The sequence below is a fragment of the Camelus bactrianus genome, chromosome 14, assembly GCF_048773025.1.
Source record: "Camelus bactrianus isolate YW-2024 breed Bactrian camel chromosome 14, ASM4877302v1, whole genome shotgun sequence".
NCBI lineage: Eukaryota > Metazoa > Chordata > Mammalia > Artiodactyla > Camelidae > Camelus > Camelus bactrianus.
Window position 1 is genome coordinate 45439491 of NC_133552.1, and position 14706 is coordinate 45454196.

The 14706-nt window shown below is 41.1% G+C and overlaps 1 protein-coding gene across 1 annotated transcript; it reads left to right on the top strand.

Annotated features, from left to right (window-relative positions):
• Position 1: 1 nt before the first annotated feature.
• On the top strand, positions 2–13139 carry CLN5 (CLN5 lysosomal BMP synthase). The gene is made up of 4 exons (XM_074378363.1): positions 2–342; positions 6931–7096; positions 7734–7959; positions 11070–13139. Exons 1-4 carry the CDS (start codon positions 185–187, stop codon positions 11579–11581), a joined length of 1062 nt encoding a protein of 353 aa, XP_074234464.1. The 5' UTR covers positions 2–184; the 3' UTR covers positions 11582–13139.
• The last annotated feature ends 1567 nt before the right edge of the window (positions 13140–14706 follow it).

Consider the following 14706-nt stretch of genomic DNA (forward strand, 5'->3'; position numbering starts at 1 on the left):
GAGGACTGCGTCCCGCGCCGCGGCACGCGCGCGCGCTGGGCGGAGGGCGGGCCCGCCGGGCGGAAGGCGGGCCCGCCGTCCGGGTCCCAGCTTCGCGCGGGGGCGTGGCTCTGCTCATTCTCGGCTCGCCGACCCTCAGCCAGCGCAGGGCTCAGAAGGCGCTGGAAGTACCGGGAACCGCGGCATGGAGCAGGCGGGGAACGCCGGCCTGGGGACCGGGGGGCGACGGGGCGCAGACGTGGTCTGGAGGCGCGCACCTTGGCGCTGGGCCCCGGCGCTGCTCTGTCTGGTCGCGGCGGCCGCGGACGGCTCCTCTCAGCGCCAGTGGCCGGTGCCCTACAAGTGAGTGCGCGCACACGGCGCGGCGGGGCGCGCGCACGCCCGGCCGGGATTGGCCGGGCAAAGTGCCGGGGAGCTGGGGTTCGTGTCCCGATCGCGAGATCATTCGGGGGCGGCGCCCGGCGGCACTGAGGGCGGAGCGTGGAACCCAGTGGCGAGTTCCGGAGTCTCGGCTACTTGTTGCGCACCGCCCTGGGGTCTTTCTTTCTCCAGGGATCCTTGAGGCAGTTACAAGGTGGTCACTTGGCTCAGGGCTGTTCCGAATGATGGAAGAAGTGGAGAGTAATATTATTTCATCGCATGACTTTCGGATACAGATAACTGACTCTTTGAATATTTTGGGGAGACCTTTATTTATTATTTATATCATGAGCTGTCATTAGTTATCTTGAGTGTATCACATTTGCTTACTGCATTTCCAGCTTACCCAGCTCATCTGCGTTTGCCTGGAACTTCCGGCTTTTAGCGATAAAGTGCGGCGTCCAGGGAATCCCCTCCTCTCCTCGCCTTCTGGGTTGGTGACTTCATTTGTCCACTGTCTTCAGCTTGGAGTTAGGACACTGTTCATAAGCTGAGGACGGAGACTGCACATCTGAAGCATATTTGAGCCTTTGACACGGCCTCATTATCAGAGATGGCTAAGCAGAGGGAAAAAAAAAACACCGTGTGGACATCAGGCAGGGGAAAGGCCAGCAACTTTTTAAGATGCCCAACTATTTTGGATGACAAAATAGTGAGTTGGGAGGAAGGATAACCTAGTGGTCGGTATCGAGTTCTGGGCTCCACCATCACTAGGTGTGTTATCTTGGGAAGGTTACTTATGTGAATGAAAGGTGTTGTAAGCTAAATCTGAACAAAAAAATGCTCTGGCCGTTAAGTCGTTAGCTGCTACCACCAACTCAGAATGCAGACAGGCAGCCTGGCCTCCGCAGCCACCCCCAGCAGTGCACTCGGGGGGAACTCAGGATTTGGACTAACAGGATACTGGCCCTAGATAGCTAGGTACATATCAAAGGAATGATTTTAATGAGCCCATACCTTTGTGCCTTGCCATACATAGAAAAGTGCCAAATTCCTTAACTTGAGCTGTTGGCTTTCTTTAACAGTGATCTTTTGATGTTCTGACTACCTGGTCTTTCTCGTAAAACCTCCTGTATATCCTGTCTTCCCCCCTCCCTCTTCAGAGTCCCTCAGAGCGGTCTAAGAGGCTGTCATCCCAGGCTCATGGGGTTCGAGTCCTCAGAATTGCCCACCAAATATAACATAAGTCTCAACTTCTAGGTCGTGTGTTTTATTTCAGTCCTTGCTCAGTGTCTCTGTGCCCACATGTCCTGAGGCAGAGTAGGAACAGTAGTTCCTTCAGGCTTGTTGGGGGGATTAAATCTAGTAAATGCCAGTTATTATGAAACCTGGATACAGTATTAGTGTATGATGTGTTAACTGCATGCCTTCATCTAATCCCTTTAGCTGAATAGAGTAAAATTTAATTTTATTAAATTCACACTGAAATTATACTTGTGAAATTACCTTTGACTTAAAAATAGATTTTGCTTTGGACGAGTAAAACCTATGTATAATTTAGGTATTTGTTTAAACCAGGTAAGCACCTATAAAACAGGTAAGTATACCCAAGTCTTGTAAACTTTCAGGAGAGTTGTTAATATTTTTGTCTGACATCAAGAGTTTGTTACCTTCTTAAATTAAAATAGGTATTTCTGTTGACGTGTTAGGATTGTAAAACAATAGACCTGGCTGAAGCTTTAGAGATCTAGGATTCTTAGAGGATCAAGGCAGCTTTTTTCTCTTCCATCTTTCTCTCCCAGTGCCAAATATGGAAGGTGTGTACTGGGCGTCTGCTGAGCTGACTTCACCATACCGCCCCCCCCACCCCCGAGTCCTACGGCCATGACCTTCTCAGCCCCTTCTTCCCTTCTTAATGGTTGTTGTGACCTCCTCACTGACCTCTCAGCCGTAATTTGGCCTCTCTCCCCACCCTCTTCTAATTCATAAAATAAGGCTTATTTTAGAGCAAATTCAGTTGTATCACATCTGCTACTTCAGATCCTTTAGGCCGCCTCTGGGGCTCAGCCCTTCCCAGGTGTGGGACTCCAGGGGGTGCCCTTCATGTTGTGCGGGCATACCTCATTTTTTTTTTTTTTTTGCACTTTTCAGATACTGTGTTTTTTACAAACTGAAGATTTGTGACAACCCTGTGTGGTCAGATGATGGTTAGCATTGTCTTAGCAATAAAGTGTTTTTTAAATAAGGTATGCACGGTGTTTTTTTTTAAGGCATAATGCTGTTGCACGCTTAGTAGACCACAGTATAGTGTAAACATAACTTTTCTATGCACTGGGAAACTAAAAAATTCACGTGATTCACTTCATAGGGATATTCGATTTATTGCAGTGGCCTGGAACTTCAGCCACACCATCTCCCAAGTGTGCCTTATTAGGGCAAATGACAGTCCCTGCCTAGCTGTCCCCTCACCACTCCTGCCTTGAAGCCAGAATCCAGTCTTATGTACCAACTTGAGACTCTTCCAGAGTGTCATGCTTGTCTTAGAGTATTTAGTGTTTTCCATTCTTTTCTCTACTAACTTTTCTAAAGTATTTTAAAAATTAAATCAAGCCTTCCTCTCTTTCTTTGCCTCCTCACCCCCACCCATCCCACACCTGGTGAAAACAATCTCTCCCTCTTTTGTGCCCTCAGGGCTGTGTGTATTTCTTCGGTTTAGCACTTACCACACTGCACTCTGTCACTGTTTAATGTCTTGCCAGCCCCTACCCGAAGCTCCCTGAGGAGGGGAACAGCATTTTAATTTTTGTTTCCCTCCTTCCTAGTATCATAGTAGATCCTCAATAAATATTGGTTGAAGGGAATGTTGGATAATTCCTAAAAAAATGTTCTGTTTAATCATGATTATCTTTGAATAATCTTAACATATAGATTGTTTGGGAAGTTAAATATCACTTGAAAAATATCCCTTTATTCAGTAAATGTTTGCCTACTAAGTAAGATGTGAAGCTGCAAACACTTTCAGATATGGTCTCTGTCTTCAGAATTCTCACAGTGGGAGTCTGGAATAGGGAAACATGCATTTATCAGTGCTTTTCATGTATCATTTGCTACTAAGGACATCTTTGGAATTTGTTCACAGGATAAGAATTGAAATGTATATTTACATACCTATGGGCTGAGCTTTGGATGTTTTCTCTAAAAATGTTATTGACAGTGAAATTAAAATCTGGATTCTGAAATGTGCAAGAACCAGATTCCTATCAGAATTTTTTTTTGCTTGAACTATACTCATTTACAATGTGTCGATTTCTGGTGTGCAATATAACGTTTCAGTCATACATATACATACATATACTCATTTTCATATTGTTTTTTCATTATAGGTTACTACAAGTTACTGAATATAGTTCCCTGTGCTATACAGAAGAAATTTATTTTTTTATCTATTTTATATATGGTAGTTAATATTTGCAAATCTCAAACTCCCAAGTTATCCTTTCCCATCCCCTTTCCCCTCAGTAACCATAAGATTGTTTACTATGTCTGTGAGTCTATTTCTGTTTTGTAGATGAGTTCATTAGCGTCTTTTTTCTTTTTTTTTTTAGATTCCGCATACGAGTGCTATCATATGGTATTTTTCTTTCTCTTTCTGGCATACTTCACTTAGAATGATGATCTCCAGATCCATCCATGTTGCTGCAAATGGCATTATTTTATTGTTTATGGCAGAGTAGTACTGGATTGTATAAATATTCCACAGATTCTTTATCCAGTGCTCTGTCGATGGACATTTAGGTTGTTTCCCTGTCTTGGCTGTTAGTGCTGTTATGAGCATTGGGGTGCATGTATCTTTTCAAATTAGTGTTCCTTCTGATACATGCCCAGGAATGGGATTGATGGATCATGTGGTAATTCTATTTTTGCTTTTCTGAAGAATCTCCATACTGTTTTCCATAGTGGCTGCACCAAACTGCATTCCCACCACAAATGTAGGAGTGTTCCCTTTTTTCCACATCCTCTCCAGCATTTAAGATTAATTGACCATAGGTCTGTGGATTTATTTTTCAGCTCCCTGTTCTGTTCCATTGATCCATATGTCTGTTTTTGTGCCAGTACCACCCTGTTTTGATTATTATAGCTCTGTGGTGGTGTCTGAAGTCTGGGAGAGTTATTCCTCCAGCTTCATTCTTTTTCTTCAGTATTCTTTGGCAATTCTGGGTCTTTTGTGATTCCATATAAATTTTAGGATTATTTGTTGTAGTTCTGTGAAAAATGTCCCAGGTAATTTGATAGAGATCATACTAAATTATAGATTGCTTTGGGTAGAATGGCCATTTTCGCAATATTTACTCTTCCAATTCAGGAGCATGGGATATCTTGCCATTTCTTTAAGTCATCTTTAATTTCCTTAATCATTGTTTTATAGTTCTCTGCATATAAGTTGTTCACCTCCTTGATCAGATGTATTCCTAAGTATTTTATTTTTTTGGATGCGAGTTTAAAAGGGATTGTTTCTTTGCTTTCTTTTTCTGGTATTTCATTGTCAGAGTAAAGAAATGCAGCTGATGTCTGTATGTTAATCTTGTATCCGGCTACCTTGCTGAATTCTTTTATCAGCTCTAGTAGTTTTTGTGTGGAGTTTTTAGGGTTTTCTATATATAGCGTCATGTCATCTACATGTAGTGACAGTTTTACCTCGTCTCTTCCAGTTTGGATCCCTTTTATTTCTTTTTCTTTCCTGATTGCTGTGGCTAGGACTTCCAAGACTATGTTGAATAGAAGTGGTGAGAATGAGCATCTTTGTCTTGTTCCAGATTTTAGTGGGAAAGCTTTCACCTTTTCATTATTTCACTACACTGACTGTGGGTTTGTCTTAAATAGCTTTTATTATGTTGAAATATGTTCCCTCTGTACCCACTTTGGTAAGAGTTTTATCATAAATGGGTGTTGATTTTTATCAGATGCTTTTCCTGTGTCTGTTGAGATGGTCATGTGATTTTTGTCCCTTTGTTGATATGGTGTATCACATTGATGATTTGCTTATGTTGAATCATCCTTGTGTCCCTGGGATGAATCCAACTTGATCATGGTATATGATCTTTTTTATGTGTTGTTGGATTCTGTTTGCTAATATTTTGTTTAAGATTTTTGCATCTATGTTCATCAACAGTATTGGCCTGTAATTTTCTTTTTTGATAGTGTCATTGTATGATTTTGGTTTCAGGGTAATGGTAGCTTCACAGAATGAGTTTGGAAGTACTCCTTCCTCTTCAGTCTTTTGGAAGAGTTTGAGAAGAGTTGTTATGAGTTTTTCTTTGTATGTTTGATAGAACTCCCCAGTGAAGCCATCTTGTCCTGGACTTTTGTTTGCAGGGAGGTTTTTTTTATTGCTGAATCCATTTCACTTCTAATGATTGGTCTGTTCAAGAGATCTACTTCCTGATTCAGTCCTCGTGGACTGTATGTTTCTAGGAACTTGTCCATTTCTTATACGTTGTCCAATTTGTTGCCTTATAGTTGTTCATAGTATTCTCTTATGGTTTTTTTGTACTTCTGTGGTGTTGGTTGTAATTTCTCCATTTTTTGCATTCGCCAGCCCCTTTTCCTCATAAGGTACTCAGGCTTGCTGTAAATGCTAAACTTGCCCCCTCCGTGTGCTGGAACTTGCTCGTTTGTCTTAGTGGCACTGGTCCACAAAGTCACCAGTGGAACAATCCCACGGTCTCTGCCTGGGTCTGTAAACAAGTCTCAGTCCAGCCTGTGATGTTGTGGGGCCCCACATCCACCCAGGAGCCATGCACCAGCGATTGTGGTGGCTATGACTGAGCGAACTCCACCACTCTTCTCACAAGACCGAGCCCACCAACAGTGGTGCTGAGGAGGCCCTCAAGCGAGTGGAGATAGCAGCTATGGCGCGGCTGCGTTGAGCCCCTCCCCACCATGCGCACCAGCAGTGTTGCTTTTTATGGGTGTCCCATGCTGTTCTGTTCTGCACACACTCCCAGCCACAGCCCGCGCCACACTCCAGCCCCTCTACACAGTAGGCCCCAGCCCTCTCCTGGGGCTTGTCACCCAGCCCCAGCAGCCAGTTCTGGCCTGCTCCCTACCAGCTCGCATCTAGGGCTAGGGATCGCGTCTAGGGCTAGGGATCACAGGGACCCTTTGTGCCGGTTTCTCTCAGTTCTCTCGCCAAGCAGCTGCTGTTTTCTCCTCCGAGCTTCGGAAGCCCCCTGTCTGTGCCTGCTGACCTCACCACTAGAGGGGGTGCTTCCCAGTACGGGGGCGCTTTTCCTTGTTGGGTGCTCCCTCCGTGCAGGACAGGACCTGCACCCACTTCCTTTTACTTTTTTTTTTCCCTACCGGTTTTTGTAAGGAATCTACTTGTATGTTGGAGTGAGAGGTATTCTGCAAAGGTTCAGTAGTGTTCTTTGCGAATGGATGAGTCTGTGGATGTAATTTTCGGTGTAAACCTGGGAGGGGGTGAGCTATGCCTCCTTCTACTCCGCCTTCTCAGCACTCCCTCCAAAGTCCTATTAGAATCTAAGTCAATGATTTCTTTTTCTTTATTAGACGCTTTTCCTTCCGTCCCGAACCAGATCCTTATTGTCAAGCTAAATATACTTTCTGTCCCACTGGCTCCACTATCCCTGTGATGAAGGATGATGATGTCATTGAAGTCTTCCGGTTACAGGCCCCAGTGTGGGAATTTAAATACGGAGACCTCCTGGGACACATGGTAAGGCTGCATCTTGCTCTTATAACTGGTTAATTAAATGATTTGGTTATTAAGTGGATTTGATGGAATGATCACTATTTTAAGGGCTGATTTTAGACCATGTTTTGTTGGTGCTCCTCTTAGCATATTCAAAATGAGTAGTCAAAGAAAATCATCAGGATTTATGATCATGACCATGATAACAGCAGTTGCTTTAATCTCTTTTAATATTCTAAATCCAAATCCAACTCCTGTACCCAGGCCCTGGAAAGAAAGAAAGGAGGATGCCCCAAGGAAGGAGCATGGCAGGCAGAAATCACTTCTTCATGCCCAGTCCCTGTTGAACATACTTTTCCTAGGTGAGCTCACCATTTGAGCCTCTCATCACCTGTGACGTACACAGACTTCCTTCTTGAGTCTGTGATGGGGAGGCTTCTCGTCCTCATTCTAAGCTGTGTCTGAACTGAGCTGCAGTGGCCAATACCAGAGTGGATAAGAGCTGGGAGTTTGAGGAGCCACAGAGGAGACACGATAACATAGTGGAAGAGGAACAGCTGTTCTATTCAGTTTGCATTGTGGGGTCACACTTTCTCCCATCTGGTTCCTGAACCAGTGGTCATTTCACAGGTGCTTTTATACTTGTATGGTCTTTACACAGAAAATCATGCATGATGCCGTTGGGTTCCGGAGCACTTCAACTGGCAAGAACTACACAATGGAATGGTATGAGCTTTTCCAACTCGGAAACTGCACATTTCCCCATCTCCGACCTGAAATGAATGCCCCTTTCTGGTGTAATCAAGGAGCTGCCTGCTTTTTTGAAGGAATTGATGATATTCACTGGAAGGAAAATGGGACGTTAGTTCTGGTAGCAACCATATCAGGTGAGTTTCAAAGATACAGCAGTATTTGGTGATTGCATCGATACCCAAATGGTAGACATTAGTTTCATTGAGGCATTTCAGTAATGCTCTACTTTTAGAGGTCAACTTACAAAATGCACTTCTGAAGTTCACTAACCTTTGACCCAAATTATTACTCATTCAGAACTTCACCTTATCTATAGCTTATCTTCTTCATTCTCATGGTAAAAAATAAATGAAATGATAAAAAACAGTTTTATTTATTTCTGAGTAAAACAATAGAGGGAAATCCATAAAATGCTTGAAGAAATAATTGATTAAGGGGCCTGTTAATTGTATCTGGAAAAAGGCTTTAAGTGATGGTGAATCAAAATGTTTTTATGTCAAGAAATAATAATAGCTACCACTCATGTGAACTGACTCTGGGCCTGGCAGTGTTCTGGGTGCTTCTACATAAATCATATCATTTATCATCACAACAAACCTCCCCCCAGCACCAAATTACTATGTTTTTCCCCATTTTGGGGAACTCAAGGCACAGTGAGGTAAGAGGCACATGGCTAGGTGGGACTCCAACTCTCACAGCCAAGCCTTATTGACCATTTTCTTAACCACTTCACTACATTGCGTCCCAAAACATATATGATCTTATGCATTTGAGGCCCTTCAACCATAAGACTTGAGGAAATTATCATGCTTTGCACTTGTATAGCTCTTTACAATACATTTCAGAATACGTCAGCTCACAGTTCAGTGGGGTAGGATAAGGTACCCTTCTTCCTTTAACAAATAAGGACTTGAGGCTTTCCAGACAGTGTGACTTTCCTATCTCTTAAGGTCACAGCTAAATGTAGAACCAGGAATAGAATTGGTGTCTTCATTTTAATTTTTTTCCTTTTTCTTTTTTTTTAATTGAAGTATAGTTGACATATAATATTATATTAGTTTTAGATGTACAACATTCAACATTTATATACATAACAAATTGATCACCATGATAAGTTTAGTAACCATCTGTCACCTTACAAGGTTATTACAATATTATTGACTATATTCCCTGTGCTTTGCATTACATCCTCACGATTTAATTACTTTATAACTGGAAGTTTATAGCTCTTAATCCCCTTCACCTATTTTTCCCACCCCCACTTCCCTCTTAACCACCAGTTTGTTCTCTCTGCCTATGGGTCTGTTTTCTGTTTTTGTTGGTTCATTTGCTTTATTTTTTAGATTCCACATATAATGAAATCATACAGTAATTTGCCTTTCTTTGTCTTGCTTTCTTCACTAAGCATAATACCCTCTAGGTCCATGTTGTTGCAGATGGCAAGATTTCATTTTTTTTTAAAATGAGTAATTGTCCATCATATGCGTATGTGTCTGGATGTGTGTGTGCATATATATACACCACATATTTATCCATTCATCTATCAGTGGACACTTAGGTTGCTTCCATATCTTGACTATTATAAATAATGGTGCTACGAACATTGTGGTGAATATATGTTTTCAAATTAGTATATTTGTTTTCTTTGGGTAAACATCCAGAAGTGGAATTGCTGGATCATATGGTTGTTCTGTTTTTAATTTTTTTGAGGAAACTTCATATGGTTTTCCATAGTGGCTGTACCAATTTACATTCCCACCAACGGTGCACAAGGGTTCCCTTTTCTCCACACCCTGGCCAACACTTGCGATTTGTTGTCTTTTTGATAATAGCCATTCTGACAGGTGTAAGATAATACCTCATTGTGGTTTTGATTTGCAGAATTGCTGTCTTTTAAATGTAATCTGGGAATCTTTTAACCATATACATCATGCTGTTTTCTGATCTTCTTGTTTTCTAATTTATGTGCCCCAAACCATCCCAGCAATATAAAACCCTGTTTTTCTTTTAATAATGCTCAGTATAATAGCTATCCTTTTAGAGGCCAGTTCACATCTCTCCTTTCTCCATTTCCACCTACCTCATTAGCTGCACATTCTTCCTTCTAACATCAAAGTATGATCATATGAACAAGTGATCCCTTTTTTTGTAGAAGAGTTTGTGATACACCAGTACTTAAATCTTTTACGTCATCCATGTGCCTTGTGATTAATCCTGCTCATTGACCTCTTTTCATGTTACAAAATAGTGTTTTGGAGTATTCTTACCTCTTCATTACAGCAGTGGCTTTTCAAAGCTGAAGAACTCTTAAGAACAGTATCCCCCATTCTAAGACAACAGGATATATATTATTCCACAATTTTAATACCATAAGACTGATAAAGGCAGCCACTCCATTCTATAGGACTTGTTTTTATGGACTCAAGCTGGAGTAACCTAAGAAAGGTTCACACACAGTGACAAAGTGAAACGTTGGGGCCAAGCTCTTTTGGGGCCAGATGTGGTTGTAACCATGCAGGGTTCAGTGTTTTGTTAACATTTGGAGAGATTCCTTGTCTGGTACCAGGTGGTAGGAGAGAGTGTTAGCCATCCTCCAGTCTGTATAATCCATGAACGTGGCCAAAACCAAAACCATGGAAGAATCTGTGTGGTGGGCAGGAAGGCTGTAAGCAGAATGCCAACAGCTGCAGTACAGGGAGAAAAAGGAGGTTCCCAGTATTCAGGGTGGATGGGGGTCCGGTGCTTCCTTGCCAAGTTCCCGAGGCAGCTGTTCGTACTGTACACACACCATGCTCTGTGACAGAGAAGCTTCGCGCTGCCCCCTCCTCAGTTCTTAGACTGTGCCCCATTCACTCTTTCCTCTTCCACAATTTCTCCCTTACTTTCTTTTCTCTTTTGCCTCTGAATCCAAAATTTGTTGGATTAGAGTTGGGTAGAGAAAGAGGGCTTCTGCATGTGTATAATTTTGCTTTTGACTGTAACTTAAGTGACTATAAATTAGTATGTCAGACTTACCTTTATACACCTATTGTATATAATGTTTACAGTTTAGAAATACCTTGTGTCTTTAAAAATGGAACAAAAATTGGCTGAGCTTGGATTCTTATTGTGAGATGCAGGTTTGAAAACTCAGAAACTATTGTTTATTCATGGAGTCATAACCTAAATCTGGTTAGAACATTTTACTTAAAACTGGCATAATTAGCTTCAATGTTCACGTAGTGATTTTTTTTCTTTTAACTAGGAAATATGTTTAACAAAATGGCAAAGTGGGTAAAACAGGACAATGAAACAGGAATTTATTATGAGACATGGACTGTACAAGCCAGCCCAGAAAAAGGGGCAGAGACATGGTTTGAATCCTACGACTGTTCCAAATTTGTGTTAAGGACATATAAGAAGTTGGCTGAACTTGGAGCAGAGTTCAAGAAGATAGAAACCAACTATACAAGAATATTTCTTTACAGTGGAGAGCCTGCTTATTTGGGAAATGAAACATCTATTTTTGGGCCAACGGGAGACAAGACTCTTGCCTTAGCCATAAAAAGATTTTATTATCCCTTCAAACCACATTTGACAACTAAAGAATTTCTGTTGAGTTTCTTGGAAATTTTTGATACAGTGGTTATACACAGACAGTTCTATTTGTTTTATAATTTTGAATATTGGTTTTTACCCATGAAATTCCCTTTTATTAAAATAACATATGAAGAAATCCCTTTACCAAACAGAAACAAGACACTCTCTGGTTTATAAAATCTCAATTCTATTTTTTTTTCTACTAGCACATCAGTTTTTCAGGGAGTGGTTCTACATATGTGGATTTCTTAGACCTCCCTTTCTTGAGGAAGAAATGTAAAATGCACAATGGCACAATGCTGCATAATAATATCTCAGGAATTTTTTTGGAAAGAAGCTAAAAACTTGATGCGTTGGCCAAAGTGAGCCCATTAGGTGATCTTGATCTTGACTTCAATCTCCAAGCCTTTGTTAATATGGAGAATTGTAATTCATATGAGATATATAGGGTCTTTTGACTCAGAAATTTAAAAATGTGGATATGATGTGCCAAAACTTTAGAAATAACCTCAGTGACATTCTCATGGTGGGAGCTACTTTCTTCTGGTATAGTAGTTACGCTTTTTCATTTAGGTATGTTTTGGTAATTTTTATTGATTTTATAGCCTTTGTAACTTTTGGAACCAGGTCTGGTAGTTTGATTTTCTTCCACTCAGTTAACCTTAAAAAGTAATTTAGACACAGTAGCTGAAGTGGTTGTGCTTTCGGATGTGATAAAAACGGTGATAAAGAGCACAGGTTTCCGGCTGGCATTTTAGACCTGGTCGGTAACTGGCATGTTGTGATTTAAGCAGTTTAACATCTCTGAATCTTAGTTCCTTTATCTCTAAAGTGATTAATATGTCAGGATTGTTGTAAGGATTGAAGCCGTGTATAATTCAGCCTAGTAAGGTCACAGTAAATGGCAGCTGTAACAATTAATCAAAGAACAGATTGCCATCCTTGATCTTGCCTAATGTGGTTTACGTGCCAGCCTTTCCTGGCTTTGTAATAATCGCCTAGACTTTTGAGTTGGCCACTTAAGTGCTTCTGCAGTTCTTCAAACACACGGGACTCGGAAGTATCCACTGCAGACACGGCTGGGTGAACAGGCACCTCTCACCCCTTCATTGCTTCTCGCAGGCCTCCCACCGCCCACTAAGGCTGCCAGCGGTGGAACAGGTCACTTCCCAGAGGGAGGGCAGGTTTTTGTCAAGATCTCCAAGTAGCTGTGCTTCCAATAGGGCCAATCAATCAAGGTTTCAGGGTCCTTTAAGTTTTGATGATCAACTGAACACATTATTTCTATTCATGGAAAAAACATATAGGTCTGTAAAATGATGGAGCAATCAGTCTGTATTTAATATGTAAATATACTGACTGTTATTCAGTGGGCTTCCTATGAGGTTAGTACAGTGAGTTCTCATGAAAGGCCTAAGCATAGATACTCACCTGATTCAGATGAGTAAACTGAGGGTTAGAAAGGTCACAGAACCTTTTTACAGCTCCCTAGCTAGTGCTAATGCAGCCATATTTTGGACCAGGTTCTGCTCACTGACAACAAAGCAGTTTTTTCTAATGCTACTCAAAGTGCAGTCCTTAGACCAGCGCCTGAGCCACATTTTACTAACACCACATTAGGGGTCTGAGGATACAAGTGCCGATATGGATGGGAAAGCATCTTGAAGCTTTTAAAGCAGCTTACTGGAGCAATTTTGTTTCTGTTGAATCTAATAAAAAAAAATTGAGGCTTGTATTTTGTATGTCTTTGTTTTTATTTCATTTAGGAATTCATTTTTATTGTCTTTTTGAAAACGATACGCACTAAAATGCTGAAAATAAAAATGCAGCCCTTTACCACAGATAGCTTGAGAAAGCACTGCACCCTTACGCCTGCTGCACAGAGGCTGTCTTGACTCTTGGACGTAGGGAGAACTTGCTTCCACTGCCTACCCACTGGCCTACCTACTCATGTGAATAGTGCCTGAACATACCTGATTATGTTTGCTTCTTTTTTTTTTTAATTAAAATATAGTCGGTTATGATGTGTCAATTTCTGGTGCACAGCATGTTTCAGTCATACATATACATACATATATTCATTTTCATATTCTTTTCCATTATAGGTTACTACAAGATATTGAATATAGCTCCCTGTGCTATACAGAAGAAATTTGTTTTTTCTGTTTTATATATGGGAGTTAATATCTGCAAATCTTGAACTCCCAATTTATCCCTTCCCACCGCTTGGCCCCTGGTAACCATAACTTTGTTTACTATGTCTGTGAGTCTACTTCTGTTTTATAGATAAGTTCATCAGTGTCTTTTGTTGTTGTTTCTTAGATTCCATGTATGAGTGATATATGAGTGATGAGTATTTTCCTTTCTCTTTTTGGCTTACTTCACTTGGAATGACCATCTCCAGATCCATCCATGTTGCTGTAAATGACATTTTATTCTTGTTTATGGCTCAGTAGTAATTCCATTGTATAAATATACCACAGCTTTATCCAGTCCTCTGTCAGTGGACATTTAGGTTGTTTCCCTGTCTTGGCTGTTGTAAGTAGTGCTGCTATGAGCATGGGGGTGCATATATCTTTTCAAATTAAAGTTCCCTCTGGATGTATGCCCAGGAGTGGGATTGATGGATCATATGATAAGTCTACTCTTAGTTTTTTGAGGACTCTCCATACTGTTTTCCATAATGGCTGCACCAAACTGCATTCCCACCAACAGTGTAGGAGGGTTCCCTTTCCTCTACATCCTCTCCAGCATTTGTCGTTTGTGGACTTTTGAATGATGGCCATTCTGACTGGTGTGAGGTGATACCTCATTGTAGTTTTGATTTGCATTTCTCTGATAATTAGTGATATTGAGCATTTTTTTCATATGCCTGTTGGCCATTTGTATGTCTTCATTGGAGAATTGCTTGTTTAGGTCTTCTGCCCATTTTGGGGTTGGGTTTTTTGTTTGTTTTATTAAGTTGTGTGAGCTGTCTGGAAATTAAGCCCTTGTCAGTCTCATCTTTTGCAATTATTTTCTCCCATTCCATAGGTTGTCTTTTATTTTGCTTATAGTTTCCTTTGCTGTGCAAGAGCTTATAAGTTTAATTAGGCCCTATTTGTTTATTTTTGCTTTTATTTCTATTGCCTGGGTAGACTGTCCTAGGAGAACATTGCCAAGATTTATGTCAGAAAATGTTTTGCCTATGTTTTCTTCTAGAAGATTTATAGTGTCTTGTCGTTTTTTTGTTTTTTTGGTGGGTAGGGTGTTAATTAGGTTTACTCACTTATTTATTTTTTAGAGAATGTAGTGGGGATTGA